The 20,838-nt window shown below is 36.9% G+C and overlaps 1 protein-coding gene across 2 annotated transcripts; it reads left to right on the top strand.

The window, feature by feature from the left end:
* The first annotated feature begins 4,506 nt into the window (after positions 1 to 4,506).
* Positions 4,507 to 20,544, top strand: LOC107089229 (myozenin-1-like). Of its 2 annotated transcripts, none has more exons than XM_015381903.1 (6): positions 4,507 to 4,635; positions 12,367 to 12,453; positions 19,187 to 19,353; positions 19,445 to 19,511; positions 19,598 to 19,781; positions 19,952 to 20,544. In XM_015381903.1, the coding sequence occupies exons 2-6, from the start codon at positions 12,369 to 12,371 to the stop codon at positions 20,181 to 20,183; spliced, it is 735 nt and encodes a 244-aa protein (XP_015237389.1). In that variant the 5' UTR covers positions 4,507 to 4,635; positions 12,367 to 12,368; the 3' UTR covers positions 20,184 to 20,544. The 2 variants fall into 2 exon arrangements, with proteins under 2 accessions (XP_015237389.1, XP_015237381.1); XM_015381895.1 differs by having other exon boundaries at positions 19,442 to 19,511; positions 19,952 to 20,542.
* Positions 20,545 to 20,838: the final 294 nt, after the last annotated feature.

Raw genomic sequence — 20,838 nt, forward strand, 5'->3', positions numbered from 1 at the left:
CCTCAGCTGTCACTCTGTCTCTCCTTGTGTCACCCACGTCGTCAACCTACAGTATCTACTTCCCCACCCATTACATTCAACATTTTTAGCCTTTTTATTTTGTCACTCTACTTTAGACTCAAATTGGTTTGATATCATGAATGTTTAGTCATACACACACAAAAAAATTTTTAATTATGTCCCACCTTTGACCACATAGGGGCGCTGTAGGACTATCATTAAAAAACATTGCGTCATTGAAATTCATTGAAGTGTTTTTATTACAGATTTATTGTTTCAGATATTTACCAAATCTATAATTAGTTTTTTCTTGCATCAAATAGCTAGATTTCCAAGTACAGTTTCTCATTAAAGTATTTCCACCCATTGAAGTCAACAGAAACTTGTAACTGTACAATAAAATTGCATAACTAATAAAAATAGTTATAGCAAGTTATTTCTATTGTTTTATAATCAATCAACAAATGCTTAGCTGTAAAATAAAAATAAAATATTTTTTCTCGTTTTGATTGATATTGTTTTCTCGTCAGATTACATTTGAGCTAAATCAATCTCTTATATTAGCTTTGTGGATCTTTGTCATCAACCCTCATCTGCTTCTGTATGTGTGGTGAAGAGAAGCATCCCGCAGCATGATTCTGACATACCATGCTTCAAAATGAGAGTGATGAGTTGATGGAATTGATTAATGAATTGGTTGCTTTTTTTGGCAAATGCTCTCCATTTTTCAGAAAAGGTGGATAGCCATAGGTTTTCGGTTTCAGCTATACTCCCTCTTTTTATTATGACTTAAATAGTTCTCTGTGAGATCTTTAATGGAGCCAATTCGCATAATATAATCCCACTCTAGCTAGTCATGCTGGTTGCCTTCAAAGGTCTGAGTCTAAGTTGTCTAAGTTTTTTCATTCTGTTGTCTGTATTTCTTAACACAAAAATGCTTTTCGTATATTCACCATGACCATCCCATTTTACACAACCAAGTGACTGAGGGTATGATATTGCTCATGGCATAACAAGTAAAGAAGGAAAAACAATCAAGTCAACACCCAACGGCATGAGAAAGGAAGTGTGGAAATGTGCAAAACATTTATAGTATCTGATGCAAGGAGGAATAAGACATAGGTAATGCCCCAAATGAAATATTAATTAGATTTTTGCTGAAGTAGGATGAATGTGAGAGTAAGTACTGCCAGCACACAACGTATTGTTGATCAATCCGATTACAAAAATTGTTTTCAGGCCAAAAAGGGACAAAGTTCGCACTATCTGGATAAACGCTTGATGTTTTATTTTAATATGATGGTTTTTTTGGTGTTTTTATTTCACCATAGTACCTAACTAAACCCTTTGAAAGTTGGACAAATGGTTTAATAGGCCAGCTTTGCTGTGAACGTCTCTAGGAATGTTTTCCCTGACCTGTTCTGACCTTTTCCTTTTTTTTTTTTTACGTTTTCTCCACTAATATTCTCCATGAAACCTCTAATGCCTTCACTGCACAGCTGGATTTACACTGAGAGAAATTACACACAACTGATGGCATTGGACTTTATTTAGTGGTATTGATGAGAAGAGTACAGAATATAAAAGCATGCTGCACAGAATGTTTAAATCCATTCAACTACTGAAACGTGATCATTTCCTTTCCTTGTCACCAATCTGTACTTCTTTCTGTTGATTTGTTTTAAAGATTTTAAAGATTTTTCTTTTTTACGGTATGACATTTAAGCAAAAAGTCAGGAATTAAATTTAAAATAAGGCTAGATTTTTGAAAAGGCATAGCTGTTAATGGGGAAAGAAAATCAAGGAAAGATGTCTTCAAGTAAGTTTGTGTTGTCCTTTACTTTTAATTGGTCTTTTAAGATATTGTCCTACATTTAAAAGTAGCTTACTGTCATCTATCTGGTGGTGTTGGAGCTGCGAAACCCAAGCATCCACCCTTTGACCCTTGGCAGGGATCATTTGACACATGGGAGCTAACGTTCGGGGCTAACTTTAGTCGTGTCCCAATCTTATGGTAAGTTTAGCTGCTGTGCCATTTAAAAGGAAAACACATGCAAATAATATTCCTAAATTTTAATATTACTGTCTATAATTAAAGGCTAAACCCCTAAATCATGCAAGACTTAAAAGTATAATTTAATGTTGAGTTCTATTTTTAAATCCTCAGATAAAAAAAAAAAAAGACAACAACTTATAAACCCAACCCAGATTTTGTTGCCATTAAAGAAGACCATTGATCTTGTTCGGTCATGTTTTAGGTCCTCCCAAGCCTATAGACCCCACATATGCAGTAAAACAGATACTCACACAAACACTGCTCATTTCACCTATTTTTGGAGCCATTAATCTCCAACTGTTTATCACAGGGCTAAACCCTTCATTCTGATGGCTTTTTTAAAATGCGATTTGAGGCCAAGAGATGCCACTTCATATGGCCCTTCACATCCTATCAGTTATAGGTCAACAAGCTTGTCTGTTTTAGGTCACAGGTCAAAAGGTTGAACAAGTTCACAAGTTACAGGCATTCTCTAACTTGTTTTTATCATGATTTAACACCTTTCGATGTAAAGTGGGCTATCTGTTTGAACTCATTTATATCTAAATAGATTATCTATAAAATTAACTGTTGTGGCTCAAAGGTATATTGGAAGATTTTCGCAAATTTTTGAAAAGACCCGCCACCTCTACTTAAAAAAAAAAGAAGCACATACTGAACACAACCCTGTACCCGCTTCGGAGAGGAAACACTTATTAAATGCCTGCAAGAGCCTGCACAAGCCCATTTCTCCCCGTGCACGCTCTGTTTAAAAGTTGCTGTTTGCATTGCTCATACAAACTTACTTTGCAAATGAAGATTTGCAATTTTTAAGTGAAACTGGGGACGAGCCTTAAGTAAACATATCATTTCCGATGCGCTACATTGCTATGTGTAAACATTGTACAGCAGAGTGGAGCAGCGGAAACGTGCTGGGCCCATAACCAAGAGGTTGATGGATCAAAACCATTCTCTGTTAGGAGTGTTTGTTGGGGGAGTGGTGGCATATTGGGTTAGGGCATTGTGTTTGGAATCCAGAGGTTCCAAGTTCAAACCCCACTCCCACAGACTGCCACTCTTGCTCCCTGAGCAAGACCCTTAACCCCACACTGCACCCAGGCACCGTGTCAGCCCACTGTACCCCAGTGGGATGGGTTAAATGCGGAGAGTTCATTTTGTTGCTCTGTACTTGTGACAGTGTAATGACAATAAAAGCTGAATACAAAAAAAAAAAATATCACCAGAAGGATTGACAATTAGGAAGACCACTTATTATGATGATCCACCTGGAAATAGAAGATCGTCCTCTACACCTTTAAGGTGCGTTCACACAGAACACGAACTATACCTTTAATGTTTAGGTAAGCCTTGGGTTTGGCTGAATGTTTTAAAATGAGTAATCTGCCTTGCTAAATATTCATATCCCTTAAATTTTCACACATGAGCAGCAACAAATGTCCCTTTAGTTTATTGTCCATAGGAAGCTCATCTGTGGATGTGATCATCCTGGATCCTGTTTTGAATAGTCTTACCAGGAACTGTCTTTGACTGGACAAGACCCCAGAAAACTAAGCTCTGGTGATTAAAATCCTCCATTATGTTAAATTGATCATATAATGATTTTCCTGAAATGGATCCAGGTAACAATCTTGCATTGGTGTTAAATTTAGACTGCCTTTACAATAATGTAGAGCTGTCATAGGAAAAAAAAAGCTAAGCAAAAATTAAGCGTCTTAATTTCTGGTCCATTCCTATACCAACCCTCATTTAAGGTCATGAGATACAGGTTTGGAGGAAAACAACTGTATTTCAAAAACGGCTAAGAAATGTGCTTCCTTTGTAGGGAAACCTGGTTCAGCCGTAGAGGCAGTGTGAGGAGCTCAATCATGCAAGGAGAACTTGGAGTAAAGCTGCTTCTCCCTCACAACAAAAGGTGTCAGATGTGACCTGATGATGATGAATTCCAGAATTAATTCTTCAACCTTTCTCTCATGTGAATGCAATGGGATCAACCTCTTGGCTGATCCCATTGCATTCACAGGAGGTGGAGGGTGTAGCTGGGGAGAGGTATATCTGTGTTTGTCTTTGACCTATTAACCTCTCACTTTTTCAGATAAGTAGAAAAGGATAGCTGGACGATTTTTGGTTTTATTTATTTGACTGTAAAGCACATTGGGATTTTAACAGTGAAAATTACAATAATAGATAAATTATTGATGTGCATAATACTTAGTTTCTCCACTGTTTGGAAGATTATAAAATTATCAGAGTTCAAGTTATTTTAGACAATTTGATTATTGCTTTGATCGTAAACATGGAAAAGTTTAGACAAGGAATAAATTCTTCATACCTTTTCCCATATTCATAAAAATAAAATGGCAAATTTGAATTCATCTGAACAAACTTTCAAGTGAAAACACCCCACCCACCACACCTCCCCCCAACATGACCTGGTCCAAAGCAGAGGAACAGCTCAGCTGATTGAGTTTCAGTCTCTGCAGAGCAAAGAAGAGGGCAGGCAGTACAATACAAGATCTGGGAATCTAGATTCCTATCTATCCGGGACCTGGATCCTCCTTCTGCAGAGACCTGACGTCCAGGTAAGACCCAGTGTGTGACAGCACTGATGACAATTCACAGCATTAATTCCTTCCACATTTGCTTTAATTGTTATCTGGCACTAAATTATCAAATGATCTGGCATTTCTTTGATGTTTCTGAGAGATCTAGGTGGTAGAGTTTGGAAATAGTGTGACTGGAAGAGTTTTAAAGTGTTTAAAAGAGAAACAATAAACCAAATTCTGTCAAAATCCACAATAACTGCCAGAAAGAAAAAATGATTTTGCATAATTCGAACAGATTTACCTTGTATCACATATTTTATTAACCTTCTCACCATATTACTTAAACCAAATTTTAGCTAGAAGTTAGATGGTGACTTTCCCTCCTATGATCCTCCACCTAGTCGTACTGAAACCTGCAGTCGGTGAGGAATGTGGCCCTCTGCAGTGGAGTTTTTAGTCCACTCGGATGGATGTTTCTGAGAATGTGCTGACTGATGGCCTTCCTCCCCAGCTGTCCCCTGGAGATTTATCTGGAGCTAAAACAGGCCGGGTAAAGGGGAAAGGAGCGCCTCTTCTCCTTGGAGGTGGGGGTAACTGGACCCACACAGGCACTCGTGTTCAGCTCCAGTAGCCGGTATCAGCACTGCCACCATCCAAAAAATCCCCACCTGTAATCTCCAGTTTTCAATCCTTCCTCTGTTGGTCCATAATAATCACAGGGGAGAATCCGCCTGAGGGAAAATCCAAGAGTGTTTTTTTGTGTGCTTTCGAAGATGGGCTCATAAAAATAGCTCACAGAGGACCGAGTACACGGCTAGGAAATGAGCTTCAATTACAGAGGATGAAAAGCAATTACATTAACTCCCTCCCGGTAGACGGGCCCTTCTGCGTCTTCTTGTGCGCTGGGACTCACCTCCAGCTTTACCTAATTGCTTTCGACCTGTTCAACTGACAGCGACTTACTGCCTCAGCACCATCTGAGCGGTTAGTCAAAAAGAGATGCGAGCTGCCACCTGGAATTAATGCCCTCAGGGGCATATGTGGTGTTGCACGCCATGTTTAAAGTGAGCTTCCCCTGATTAAGGGACCCTCTGAATCTCTAACTTGAGTCTATTTCAATCGGAGGCTCAACTTAGGCACAACTTTATTATTTTTTTGAAATCTCTTGAATCTTCTTGGGCAGTCAAATTTTCTGAAATATACCTTACAGACCAAATAAACATTTGCCCAAATATTCTTAATGTTACTTATTTTTGGTATCCATTTGACATGTCATCCTTCAAACCGGACAAAGTTCAAAGGTTAAACAACATAAAGAAATGAAGCTCATCATTTTAAGTTATTGCCATATGTGGGTAGTGGGTAGTAACTTGTAACATTTACTCAATTACATTAGTTACTTGAGTAACTTTTTGAAAAAATACTTTAGGGAGTAGTTTTACATCAGAGAATTTTTTACTTTTACTTGAATAAAAATATGATAAAGTATCACTACTCTTACTTAAGTAATTTCTGGCTACTCCATCCATTGAGAGTTACTTCACCTAATGAAACCAAGCTTGTTCTAAACAGATACGCACTATTAAGAGACACAATTTCTTTGTTTTTATACTCAAGGCTGATCAGCTAATGTTATTTTCCACCTGCTGAGTCTCCCGTGGCATTTGAAGGTTGAGTGATATAACAGTAAACAATATACTGTATTTTTACCTATTATTACATACTGTACCCATTGATTTTGTAAATTGTATAATGAAGAAATATTAAGTTCTCATGATCATAAGTATTGAGTAAAACAGTTACTCAGTACTTGAGTGGTGTTTTTGCCAAATGCCGTTTTACTCTTTCTTGAGTAATTTCTTTTTAGGCTACTTTTTACAACTACTTTTTTATTTGAGTAAAAATATAATAAGTAGTGCTACTTTTGCGTAAGTACAACATTTGAGTACTCTCCCCACCTTTGGTTATGGAAAATATTATACATTACTCTGATTAGTTGATAAAAATATTTCACCATTTTTGTGCTGTATTTCTGTCCATGGTTATTCATACCGCTGCCTGTTTAGGTTTTATTTAATATCCTCTTTAAAAACATGTTCCCTCTGACAAAAATTAATGTTTATATTTTGAGCTGACTCATATCTGATAATCTGCTGAAGGAGCAAAAGATTAGGGTGATAGAAAGCCTTAAACAACTTGAGCTTATCATCAAAGAAAAGCAAAATAACGGTGGAAACATGGAAAACCTTCCATTTTATTTAATCTTAAGTAATTTAAAGATGGATTCTGCTGCTGTAATGGCAGTTAGGATTTTTTTTCCACTTATAATTGAGCAGTAACATGGGGAAGAAGTGGTTCCTTCTCCTCATTTAACTCTTTCATCATAGATCATCTTTTAATGTATCCAGTTCTCTAACAATATTCTTATCCCCACCCAATAACCAGTGATCAAATACCTTCAAATCTAAAAAACCTATTTTGCCCTGAATCCCGCTAAATAAAATTTGTTTAAAACTTTTAAATCTTACAAGATAGGCCAGCTTATTTTGGAAACATCCACTGTATTAGGAATTATTCATTTTCACGTAAAAGTAAGCAAGATTAAAAAAATCTTTATTATTAGGTTTTTGAAGCACCTTGTTAGAATTAGCTTGTGCAAGTAAAGCATTTGCAAACAGCATTTATGAAAAACAAAGAAATGGGGTAGGGCTGCAACTAACGATTATATTGCTAATTGATTAATCTGTCGATTTATTTGATTAATAATTAGAAATGGACAGCACAGAACTAAACCAGGTGAAAGTAAAATGTTTTTAAAACATTTTTTTTTTTTTACAATTTTGGTGTTATTACTGCTCTAAGTGGATTACTTTGACAGCTAAAGGCATGTTTTAGAATCTATAGTCTCCACTTAATCAACTACTAAATTAGCTGCAATTATTTTAATAATCGATTATTCACGATTAATGGTTTCAGACGTAAAAAGGGAAAAGACTCCACATAGTCTTTGCTAAGCATGATGAAGGATTAGTGATGCTATGGGCTTCTTTATCTTCCAGAGTCATAAGGAACATTATTAGAGGTCATGGTGTAATGAAACACTTGCTCAGTTTAGATACAAATCTGTTTAGTTTTAGTGAAAAACCGAAATTGTCCATTAAATTGCTGAAATCAACAATTACAGCAATTTAATAAATATAATCATTATGTTGAATATAATCAAATGTTGTGATACAATAACATACAGTCATTACTTAAATCTCTTACACATAAATCCCAAATATTAAACAGATTTATTGTTTGTTTTTCTGATAACTTCCATAATTATGCTTTGCAGATGATGGAAACCTCTAAAATTCTGCTTCTCAGAAGAAATAACTAATACTGTATATATCGCAAATAAAATTAGTGTTATGTACACTGCATTGATGGACCTGGTGTCTCTTATGTTTCCTATTGAAAATACTAGCCTGTATAGATGGTTTAGCTAATAAAGAGGTCAATTAAGTATATGAGCTTGTTTTCAAAAAGGAATCCTGAGACTAAAAGTAATTCCTAGTGATGTAATTTGAGAAAATCTTAACAATTCTTGAATTTAAGAATGTTTCTTAAAATGTTGCTTCTGTAAATAAGTTAAAAATAGCTTAAGCTGAAGAGAGCTCCTAAAGTGAAAAAATATAATAGTGAGAAGGACCTTAAATGAGGCTAAGAGTAAATGAGCACATAAGCTTCTTTTACAATATTGTTATTATCAATATGGACATAAAAGGAAAATCAGTTAGTTTCAGCAGTAGGATGGGTTAAACATGCACCTCTAACATAATTTTATTGAAAATAAAAATAGGTTAAAATCATAAAAAAAAAGGAAAAATATTAGAACTTTTGTTTTTTAGCTAGGTTGAGCAAATCAAAGTGGTATTTTGCCTGATTCACGAATGTCTGTGAAATCCTCATGAATTCTGCTTTCTGAGCCACTGCCCCTCCATGTCCTTGAAAAACAAGTGGCCTAGATATACCTACATAGAGCAGTGATTACCCTCCAGGAAGCACCGGCCTTGAATCTGGCATACCTACCTACATAACAACACGCTCACTTTCTTTTAGTAGCTGATCTGCACAGTGAAAGGAAGGAAAATAAGAGGTCTATGATCTGGTTTAATAATCAAATGTGGAGTAACACAGTGGTATCATAAAATGGGCTGCACCCATATTGCACTGAAGGCAAGTGTTGTTCTTTTGGGTTAGAAAATACAACTAATATAACAAATGAATACTCCATAGTCCCAGAGGCAATGTTTAATATGATATTATTGTAGTTGACTTAGGAAGAGTTAAAAAAAAAAAGTATGACATAAGAACCTTTAAAATAATCAGTTAGAGGAAATATATATATAAATACACACTAAAGAAAATAAAATGCAATAATATTCACTCTATAGAAATATGTTAAAGAGATAGGAAACTAAATGCTGTATTGTACATATTCTCGATATGTTTCTATTTGATGGCTCTTCCTTTCAGGCTTTAGGTTGCTGTTTGTAGGGTTTCTCAATTTCTCAGCTTGAGCACAAAATGTGAGAAAAAGTGCAGAGAAAAAGTCTGCTTCTTCTTGCCATGATCCCATCATTGATTTACCTCTCAGTCGTCTGTCCTCCTCATAGATTTGTGTCAATAGCAGGCGCTGCTTATTTGTCCAGTTTGGTTTTCCCCTCCTTTTCTTTCACCAATTCACGCCGGTTGTTTGCCAAATCAAGTCGCTTTACACAAGCAGGCGGTTGCAGTTAAACATCTACAGGTGAGCTCATATTATAGGTGAAATAGTTCAATGACCAGTAGGTCAAAGGTGTTCAGATATTTTGATACTGGGCTGTTATTTCATTTTCTTAAATTTCCTCCTTCTTACCCGCTTTCTAATCTATGTCTAAATTCTATGGTCAGTTAGTTTCTCTCCATTGAATAATAAAAGTGAGTGAGTCTCTTTATTTTCTTGTATTAACCAACCACTGATACAGATGTTCTGTTCTAACTTTCTGTTCTATCTACATAAAAAAGTAGGTGACTTTTTGCATCATTTATTTATGTTGATCAAGTGAAATTCTTTGTTTAGAGTACTTACCTGAAAAGTTATATCAAAGTAAAGTGAAGTTGCTTTTGTCAAGTAATATTTTGTCAAGATAAACAAAAACTCAATTGGGAACAATCATTTGTTTTTTTTTGTATGTAATAGATTAAACTGGCAAGTAAAAGCAACTTTTTATTATGTAGATCAAACAACAACAACAAAAAGTTAATTAAATAAGCAAGTATAACCAACTTGGTTTTGCATTTGATCTAAAAGATAACTTGATAAAAATGGCATTTAATGACTTTTTGAAGTAAAAATTACTTATTTCTATTATATACAAGTATATACAAAAACATGAGTTTTTGTTTTGATATATTTTTTTATATTTTCAATTACATCTGAAAGAGAGATGTGTTGTATTTATAACAGACTGAGCACAAAAAACAAATCTATTCACTATTTTACCCTCCTAACATAAACTATTCAATTCTATCTGAACAGCATACCTTAATAATGAAAAAACATCATAAGGAATAACCTTGTGTTTTTTTCTAGGTTGTTGAAAAAGGTTGCAGCATATGAGTGATATTAAAGCAAAAAGCATTTCTCGCGTCAGAAATGATCACTTTTGTGAAACTTTTTGAAAATGCAAATGTGAATAACACATCCAAAAATAAGCAAATGTGCTGTGTCTATGTAAATCCCTTTATTGTCCCACAATTTGGAAATTCACTCTCTGCATATAACCTGCATATCTCCTTGAGGAGCAGAGAGCAATCTGGGTTTAAGGGTCTTGCTCAGGGAGCCAGAGTGGCAGTCTGTGAGAGTGTTTGGGACTTGAACTCAAAACCTCTGGTACCTAAGCGCAATGCTCTAACCGCTAGGCTTCCAAAAAGCATTTTTTAAAAGGAGAAAGGCTTTAAAAAAGCAACATTAATTAATGTAACGTAAGAATCGTTTTGACATTCCCAGAAATTTGGCCTGGAATGCCTTTGGGGTGATTCTCAATGCTAGAAACTAACACACAGAGAGAATAAGAACAACACTAATACAGAAAAATACAGAAAAACAGGAAAGCACAACCGATTATTAGATAAAAAATAAAAATAAAAAGCAGCAGTGAAGTTAGCACAAGGATATCTTTTCATGTCCGGTTGGTGCTTGAAGATGCTAATGGCTTCTGGTTGTTGTAGCATTTGGTGTTTTCAAAGAGTGAATAAAATGCAGTAGCTTATTAGCTTATTGCAAAAAAAAATCTATTGTATCTTTTTTTACTTCAATAATTAATATATTTGTGTAAAGATGCAAACTTGAAATGTTATTATTAATTTCACAGATCGAATTATATTACATTTACTTCAACACGGATTCATTTTTCTCAGCGCTGACTGCTGAAACCTAAAACTGGACCTCAACTTACTTGAGGTCCAGTTACATCAGCATTACTTTCTCTTCTCTCTGCCTACTGATTTGGACGTTGACAACCTGTCATGGTTTTGGTTCTTTTCAAATTTTATCTCTGAGATTTCATTGGTCTTATTTCCATTTTTGTGTTCTAGGTATTTTTGATTGTATTTGAGTTCTTAGATATTTCTTCTTTGCCTTCTTGTGTCCTTATCCCTAGCTCCCTTCCTGCCTCTGTGCACACCTGCTCCCAATCTACTAATTAGCCTGGTCTTTGTTTCTCTCTCCCATGTATTCTCCTCCTGTTCAGTCACTCTTTGCTTGTTTTTCGTCATTTCTTTGCCCCGTTCTTGTGAATATTCCTGGTGCTCAGTTTTTGTGGATTTATGTTTTGGATCTTTGCTTTTGTTGAACTTTTGGTTAATTAAATCTTCAATAAACAACGTCAGCTTCAGTCTGCATTTGGATCCTCCTGTCAAACCTCCACCACTTGTAACATCCAAATAAAATGGATCTAAAGTCAAGACCTTTTTTCCCTTTTGTTTTCAAATACAACACTTCTAATGTCTCTGGTTTAAAGGTGTCTTAATAAAAGCATATTGACCAGTGCCATGTAAAGCTGTAAAGCTTTTCCTTCTACTCAACGTTCCATTTACAGGTTTAGAGAAAACAGTTTACGTCTTGTAGAAGGGGACTTTCTGCTGAACAGCCATCAACTCAGTTGTATTCCCCATGATTCTTATGTTTAGGTTAGAGGTTTTCATTATTTCATTATAAATGACCCATTTTTGCCCAGTCCAGCTAGATACAACTAGGTTAGAGCTGCACATTTCTAAAGGAACTTTTGAAAAGGGCATCTTTTTGATAAAAAAAAACAAAACATATAATATATATATAATTATATATATAGAAGAGTACAATGGGGCTTTAATGTCATCTTCCATGAAAAAAAAAAAGAAAAATGCTCTGATCTAAATTTATTATTTATAATTTCCACATTTAAAAATATTATTTATTTTTCTATAATTTTTAATAAAGTTATAAAGAGCCACTGTGCAATTTCCAAAGGGCCACTTTTTGAATCCCTGTTGTCAGTAATAATGCAATAGCTATGTGCTGTCCTTATCTTTTAGCTGTAAGCTATTATCATTCAAATAAAAATAAAAGAATAAAAAATACTTTGCATGTATCCCAAACATTTTCGCTGATATTCTGAATTCTGGATATGCACCTGAAATGTGATCTAAACAAGAAAAAGTGGTTGAATAAAAGCAATGTTGTTCTCCTCTGTCATTTAGCTATGCCACTTCCAAACCCTGCCCCTTCTAACAAGAGGAAGAAGGCCAGCAAGATCATCACTGACCTTTCCCACATCAGCCAGAATGGTAAAGTCTGAGTTAGTCACATTAAGCAAACAGCCATGCCTCTAAACCCGCAGCTTAAATGTGTTCCTGTCAAACTCTCTTTTACCTGCTGTGACTTCATTACACGCTCGACTAAAGAACAAATCTTCTGCATTTGTTTGCCGTCTGCCCTGTCAGCGTGCTGTAGACAGAACTGCGTGAGTGTGAATCATTGCATGTGGTTGTATGAAACCATGATTAAATACACACACCCACAGAAACACGCCCCTGTTCCTAGTGGTAACGGGATACCCAACATGCATGTGGAGTCTCCTGGAGGATTGTGGGTCGTTATCGGATGGCGAAGGGGCCACAAATCTGTCACCATAGCAGGCGATACAAAATAGCACACAGTTATATTACCCTCCTGTTATTAGTGGGAGCATATGTGCAAGATGCACCTTCATCTGAATGACATTAAGCTACAAAACTATCAGCAGAAACTTAACATTCTGCCAAACTGAATTTAGCATACCCCTTCTAAAATGTGTCCCTTTTGCTGATATCCCTTTATACTTATTGTTCTTTGCTTTATTTGTCTACATTGGCTCTGTTTATTCCTGTATTTCATCCAAAAAATGACTCAGAAGTTTCAAATACTGCAGGAAGGATCCTTTAGAGACTGAATGTTTATTACAGAAATTCCTGCCAGTCCCCTTGGTTGGTCCATCTGTTCAAACTAAAGCTGGGCAGCCTTAAAATGCTCCAAATGCAAAGTTTATTTTTCCAAAAAAAAGGGGAAAAACAAAATTAAAAACGGTTTGAAGGAAAAAGCAATAAAAAAAAGATTTTTTTTTTGTATTTTAGAGACATATACATGATAATCCTAGGAAAGATCTCTCCTGTAAAACCTGCTGTGAAGCAGAATTTTTGTGTTTTTTTAAGCTGATGCTTGCTCGCTTTTGTAAAATGATACAATTGTGGTCAGAACAGCTTTGACGTGTCAACATTATAGCTCAGATATACAAAGATGTGTGATTGACAAACAAATTATGTGAGGAGTACTCAGCCTCTCTGTGTCATCTGGGATCAGCTCCAGCTCCACCCTCTAAAGGATAAAAGTAGTTTAGCTAATGGATAAATGGATGCACTCACTGGGGGGTATTCTTCTCCCTGAGCTATTATTTCAATGTGGATCCGAGTTAAATTTAGCTTGTAAGACCCGTCTTAGTTATACGGTGCATAAACTTTAATGTGTTTTATGCAAATCTGCAAGAATGAATGGTAGGGATCTGTTTACTCGGATACCATACATAAAATGCTGAGTAAGCTACTGTATTAAGAAGCATTCACCTGTTTGAAATTTAATATAAGTATAAATCCAGATGCTCTGCAACTGTTGTAAATGAACGAAGATCAGCATGAAGACCAAGGAAGGCAGCAGACTTGTTAGAGTTGTGGAGAAGTCTAAAGTAGAGTTAGGTTATAAAACTATAAACAACCCTTTAAGCATTAAAAGGAGCTCTGATTTAACATCAGGTGAAAACAAAAAGGGAGCCTAACGGCAAACCTATCGAGACACTATGGTATACCCAATATTGGAGTATGGAGTGCATTAACCAGAGAGGAACTCTGAGGAAGCCTTTGTGATGAAAAGCATGAGGAGTCACAGGAATTAATACAAAAATATATTTTTTTTATTTTTAACCCAAAAAAGAAACTTACAAAAAATACATGGGTTCAAGTCATAAATATATATATATATATATATATATATATATATATACCCTTGTGTTTCATTTCTTCAGACCATTAACACAATAGGGGTAATTCAAACTAAACAAACAACCACAAATTAAAAACATTGGCAGTACAGTTAGTTTTGGCAAAAACAACTAATCTATATCTTAGAAAAATGAAAACACACCAATTGCAAACAAATCCTAAGTGAAAGATGCAAAAAAAAAAAAAGGTAAGGAAAATTCAAATTCCCCTATTTAAGCTGCAGCTGATGGAACAGTCCAATTTCCCCCTCCTGCATTTAGCAGATCCGACCCCTGGCTGCCATCTTTTGTCTGGCCAAACTCCTAGGCACCATAGGTAAGAAACAGATTAGTGACAAAAACAGAAAGACATACGAATGAGTGCAAACAAATACAGTGAACTAAATGTGTGCGCTTACAAATAGAACACATGCATTTGAACTAAGAATAAAGTTTTATTGCAAACTAAAGTATGTGTATGGATTAAATAAATAAAGGTGAATGTATAGTCCAGACTTAAGGTGTGGCCATGGGTTTGGCCATCACAGCCTTGGACTTCCAAAATTATTATTCAAACAATCAATTAAGTTTTCCTTTATGGAAGACTTGCAAAAAGAAAGCAAAGTTTAAAAGACAGTGACAAGAGCTCCAGCAATATGACATGTAGTGTCCAGAGTAAAAGCATGGTTAAATAAGCTCAAACTTAAGAGATGTTCAATTTACATTCCCCTCCTATAATGATGTGAAACTGGTGATAGATGTGAAATAAACAGCAACAATGCTTAAGGGTCAGGTTAACCTCAATGTCTGTAGTTTGTGTAATATATCAACATTCCGCACTTTTCATTGAGTGATCTGCCTGTTGATGTGTCGTTTCTTTCCTGTCCTCAGCCTTCTGCCATCCCATCTGCAGCCACATCTGTATTCTCCCAGTTTGTTTTCAAACAGTCATTCAGCAGCTAATCCTGCTTATCCCCTATTTTGCTTCAGTTAATACCAACACATCTCTCCATCATCCTGCTGCCTTTTCCATCACATAACTCTATCAGTTCTACATGCTGTCCATCTGTCCAGTCCTACCTCTTCTCCGTCTGCCCAGTTTCCTCTCGGTCAGCAGCAGTCAGCTATAGTTTCTTGTCCTTCTCAATCAGCACTAATAAATATCCCTGTGGGAGACTTGGCTCTGCTCAGCATCCTCAGAATTTCTTTTTCATACATACAAACTTAACCCACAACAGCCTGCACAAGCCTGATTTATGATGTGCTACTAACAGCTTGCTGCAGCGCTGCAATGCCAACTTTCAGCTTAATGGATGAGTATGCTTTGGGAGGAGGGAGGCTGGGGGGTTTATGGCCGAACTCCAGGTGTTATGAGTGATATAAGTGTATCCATGGTGGATGAGGAGCATGTTTTTATGAGGAGCTCTGTGGAGCAGTAAAATCCATCACACCTCTCCATCAGCAGCACAGAGGAGAGGGCTTGTGTGTTATGAGTAATTCCCTCCATGAATAAAAAGGAAAAGCTTTCCTGAGATTCCCCTACTGCACACTTGTTCTATATTGACTTGGCCTACTGACCCCTAAAATTCCTCAACAGACATCTTTGGAGACCACACAACAGGTTTCCACTTCAGGTTGCTGTATAAACTACTCAAACCAATAAACAAAAGAACAAATACATGATCAGAAAATAACTTTGGTCAAATTTAATGTCTATGATGAGAAAAAGTACTTAGACATTTTTACAATAATTACAAAAGTAAAAGTACTTGGTATTTGTTTACATAAAAAGAAGCAAAACATCTATTTAACTTTGGTTAAAACAATAGAGGAATAATTTGATGAAACCAATTTCCTCTGCAGCTCCTCTTCTCCGGTTTGCATTCCTATTCCACATGAACAAACCGTTTCATGATAATCTGACCATATTTTAATCTGTAGCGATTAAAAATGTCCCAGATTTTTGATCAAAGAATTAAAGTAACACTTTATGCCTTTAATATAAAAAATAAAAGTAAAATTCTTAATGAAAAAAATATTCAGTGAACTACAGATCCTCCAAAAATACATAAATACTGTAATTAAGTAAGTGTACTTAGTTACTATACACCTCTGGGTATTTCTAAAAGTAAAGTGAAGTATAGCCTCTTGGTAAAACACACCTGACAATTACATCCTTTATTTATTGGAGTATCACGTTGGACAAACCTGCATAGACTTCAGATTCTGCTACTTCACATCGAAAGTGAATTTCACAGCTGGAGTGAAGGATTCCTATGTTATCTCTGTGTAGAAGAGCTGATCCGGAGAGAAGCAAAGCAGAGTGAAGCAAAATGTTCCAAAGCCAAGCAAGGTGACGGTGATGAATGTAGGGAGGTGAACGCCCCAAATTTGGTAACGTTGGTGATGTTTGATCATCGCCTCGCTTGCTCAACAGCGGTATCGGCTGTTGAGCAAGTCCCAGTGCTATATCTGGTCTTTGTCACAACACGCTGTTATCCATGATGGTGGTGACCAGTGCACTATGCAAAGCAGAGAGTAACAGATTAATGATGTGATTTTTCTCTGGCCAGAAGTTCGATGGCAAATCCTCCTTCTTGAGGTTGGCAATACAATGACGAACCCATTGTGAATCATAAATCGGAAAGGTGAAATAACTCATTGTTTTTCACTTTTACCTGATGTATTACAACATCCAACTGCAATGCACATGGGCATTGTCAGTTTAACTATAGCTCTCACGAATATCAATGATGAAGTCCTCTCAAAATCTTAAATAATTGTTGTTGATTGCAGATGTGTCTAGTAGCTCCCATTGATTTTGCTTGTAAAGCTGGGAGAATGGCGCTAGGCTTACCGCACTGTGATCTCACTGCCGGAAGATGTCAGTAGTGAGGGGTTACTGTATTATTTATTCTTTAGTGCACTGATTTTTCCGGGGGCTCCTCTAATCTCCTCCTGGATTGGCAGAAAGTGCCCGTCATCCAGACCTATTCCTCATTCTTGCTCCGTCTCTGGGTTTTTTGTTAACCTAGGATTGCAGACAACTTTTTATTTCGGCTTTCTAAAGTAAAAAAAACACTGCCAGTCCCTTTGTAAATACATGTTGCCATGATGAGGTTAAACACACGATCAGCGGATTCCATGATGTAGGAGGCCTTTGCCCACCATGCCACTTTGCCTGCAGTGTAAAATGCTTTTGCTGACCAGGAGAATGTCAAGGCAACCAAAAGCAGACAAAACTGGCTAAATTCTTAATTCTGGTTCAGTGTGAACGCACCTTAAAGGTATAGAGGAGAATATTTTATTTCTGGCTGGATCATCAAAACAAGCAATTGTCAATCATTCTGGTGACATGTTTACATAATGCCGTTATTTGTGCTTGTTCCGTCAGCTATCTTTTTCTGCGCATGCGCACTTTCAAGAGAAAAAGTGTCTATGAAGTGTATGAGAGGAAAAGAAAGGCCTCAGTAGAGGCAGATATATCCCAGAATGCTTTATGCGGAGAGCTCTCCTCGCAAAGCATTCTTGGATTTGCAGTCACAGCTGCCCGCTGTCGCCAAAAGGCTGTTGCTACTCGACAGCGGTGACTAATATAAAAGATGGCGCAGGCACCGAAAAAAGGAGGAGGAGTTACATGACCAATGGAGCAAAAAGCAGTGATCTTCTGTCCAAACGGTCAGTTAACTATAAGTTTGCTATAAAGTCACAGTAAGCTTGTATGAGTTATGAGAACAGCACATTTTAAACATGGCATGCATGAGGTCAAATGGCCTCATGCATGCTCTTGCAGGGGCATTTTTTTTTTTTTTTTAAGTGGAGAGGGAGGGTCTCTTAAAAAATACTCCACAATACCTTTGAGAATAAAATATACTGTTACGGTTGGGTTTGAGGACCCAAATGCAGAGATCAGGAGGCAGAGGTGAGTCTTGAAGATTTAATAAGTTAACTGAGGCAAAAACCCAAAAAACAAAATACAAATAACCAAAACCAGAACCCTGACACATACAAACACTTCAAAATAAAAGCATAAATCCTTCATAGGTTAAAGCAGCGGTCCCCAACCTTTTTTGCACCACGGACCGCTATATGTCAGACAATATTTTCACGGACCGGCCGAGCGGCGGAGGGTGGGTGGGGGTTTGGGGGTAAATACGATCAAGTAAAATGATACGACTGGCATAAAATCAAATACAAACAGAATAAAAATAAAACAACAAGCCGGTCCCATCTAGGCGTAATCGGAGACAATGACACACAAAGTGTGCTCCTGATGTCCAGTCTGCTCCATAGCTTTGTTTTGGTCGCTGTAACCGCAGAAAATCCCGCTTCACAAAGATAGGATGTTATAGATAGGATGAGTCTTGAACTGAATTAACCTGTGTCAAGAGGCACAGTTGCACCGACTGATGTAATAAGGAGAGAATAACGCCATTTTTTATATTTTTCAAAATAAAACATCACTCAGACTTTGATATATATGATGATATATATATATATACTTTTTTTCTGTGCGGCCTGGTACCAAATGCCCGACGGACTGGTACCGGTCCGTGGCCTGGTGGTTGGGGACTGCTGGGTTAAAGTATCAAAAAGTAGGTTTTATCATTTCTAATGAATTTAAGAGTCAGTGGAAAAAAGGGATTAAGTGGTCTTTTATAAATACAAGGCATTGCTTTAATATTTTATGAGATTACCATAAAAACAGTTTCCATATATAATAAGCATATGGTTGAAAAGCTCAACATTTTTATGAGACAGGGAAAAGCATTCCTGGATTTGATGCCAGTGGTCATAACTTTTTCTTGTTTTTCTTGGATAAAACATGTTTCCATCTAGACACAAAATTCAGTTTAGACATGCAGACTTGCCTTTAACATTTGGACTAGCCATTTTTCAGCTATAGCAAAGACTATATTTGCAATTTAGACATTATTATGTTTCAAATCGTATTTTATTTCTAGTATGTTTCATTAGAAGTTTGTCCTTTTTTAATGCCCTTATTCTGACAGAGGATGAGCAGGATCATGAGGCTGCTGAGCTCGACCTGGGCACCAAAATCAAGACGCCCAAGGATGTGATGCTTGAGGAGCTTTCCCTGATGAAGAACAAGGGCTCCAAGATGTTCAGGATGAGGCAGCAGAGAGTTGAGAGGTTTATTGTGACCAACGAGAACCTGGTGAGAGTTCAAATATCTAATGAACCACATGTCCTGATTGCATATGCTGTAATGTCATGAAAATGTATGGGTTGTTTTTATCTTTCAGCAGAACTTTCAGAATCTGCTGATGTCCCCACCAGTAGTTCCACCAAAGCCAGTGAAACCAAAAGAAGAAAGTATGTTTGGAAATGTATAACTTAGATGATTTAAATTATTTCAACTGCATGCAGCAAATGGTATTTCTACAACATTTGCATCTCAGAGGTGGAAGAGACGGTAAATGAGGAGGAAGAAAAGGCAAAGAGGAGGAAGGAATATGTACGCACTTATGTATCGCCATGGGAACGAGCTATGACTGATGAGGAGCTGAAAGCCTCCATGAAGCCTTGCATGCCAGGACCCATCCAAACTCATCCAGATCTGCCTCAGTACAAAAGCTTCAACAGGTACTTCCAGAAAAATGAACGAGTTTGAAGCCCAGGACATGTTTTGTAACTTTGCTGGTCTGTATTTCTTTTCAATATTAAATGAATTTCTGTGTATCCATAAACTATATCATTGCAAAAAAGAGAAAGACACCTCTTAGCACCTATTCAGGTTTTAATTTTCTTCCCAGGACGGCACTGCCATACGGTGGTTTCGAGAAGGCATCCAAGATGCTGACCTTCGAGCTCCCGGAGGTAAACACTGCCAGCGAGGAGCAGGAGCCTCTCCCGACCCTGCAGGCTGACATCCGCTCAAGGCCCTCCTTCAACCGCACGCCCATCGGCTGGGTCTGCAGCGATGACAACTCACACATCCAGGCGGACGTGGAGGTCCCCTTTGATGGGGAAACGGATGACCTGTGAACGCACATGCAGACACAAGCATATTTACAGTCGGGGAAGCGCACATCAAAGACTTCACAAACACACCCACACATAAAGAATGCACTTTCAGATTTAATGTCTGACAAACGTTACTTCTGTTAGATTGGCAAAGGTGCACCTATTTAACACTCAATGAAATCTGCTTAAACTGTCAATAAAAAATAAAAGCGTGACCCCATTTTTTGTGCTGTTTACACTCTTCACTTATTAGTGAGACGTAGTCTGAGTTTGCAATATGTGAAGGAATGTCAGACCTGGGTGAAAAGCAATAGATTAGCACACTGCACCCTTAAAACAATGTAAATATGCAATAAATGTCCCTATTTACATAATGTCTGATTTCTCTTCACTCTTCTATTAGCAAAGTTAAAATGTGTCACAAAAAAAAAAAGAATTCTCATGATCCTTCCCTTGTTTTTCCTCCTCAGTCAGGTGAGATAAAGAGGTAATCTGTGGTACTAAATGTTTTGTTTGAGAAATTGTTTTAATCAATTGCAGCCTGAATCTGTCTTTGAAAGAGAAAACGTACTTAAGACAAATAAAGCCATGAAACACCCCTTTCTATAATCATTAAAAACCTTCAAAAGGGCGTTTTCTGAACTCTACAAGGACTTTTTTCAAAATCTTTTGTGTA

The sequence above is a fragment of the Cyprinodon variegatus genome, unplaced genomic scaffold, assembly GCF_000732505.1.
Source record: "Cyprinodon variegatus isolate N-32 unplaced genomic scaffold, C_variegatus-1.0 Scaffold12, whole genome shotgun sequence".
In the NCBI taxonomy this organism is placed as follows: domain Eukaryota; kingdom Metazoa; phylum Chordata; class Actinopteri; order Cyprinodontiformes; family Cyprinodontidae; genus Cyprinodon; species Cyprinodon variegatus.

Bases quoted from the DNA above. Each gene is read 5' to 3' on its own strand.
- LOC107089229 (XM_015381895.1), top strand. From the start codon at position 12,369: ATGCCACTTCCAAACCCTGCCCCTTCTAACAAGAGGAAGAAGGCCAGC. The intron at 12,454-19,186 runs GTAAAGTCTGAG...TTATTCTGACAG, and splicing joins TTCCCACATCAGCCAGAATG to AGGATGAGCAGGATCATGAG. The intron at 19,782-19,951 runs GTACTTCCAGAA...TTTTCTTCCCAG, and splicing joins CAGTACAAAAGCTTCAACAG to GACGGCACTGCCATACGGTG.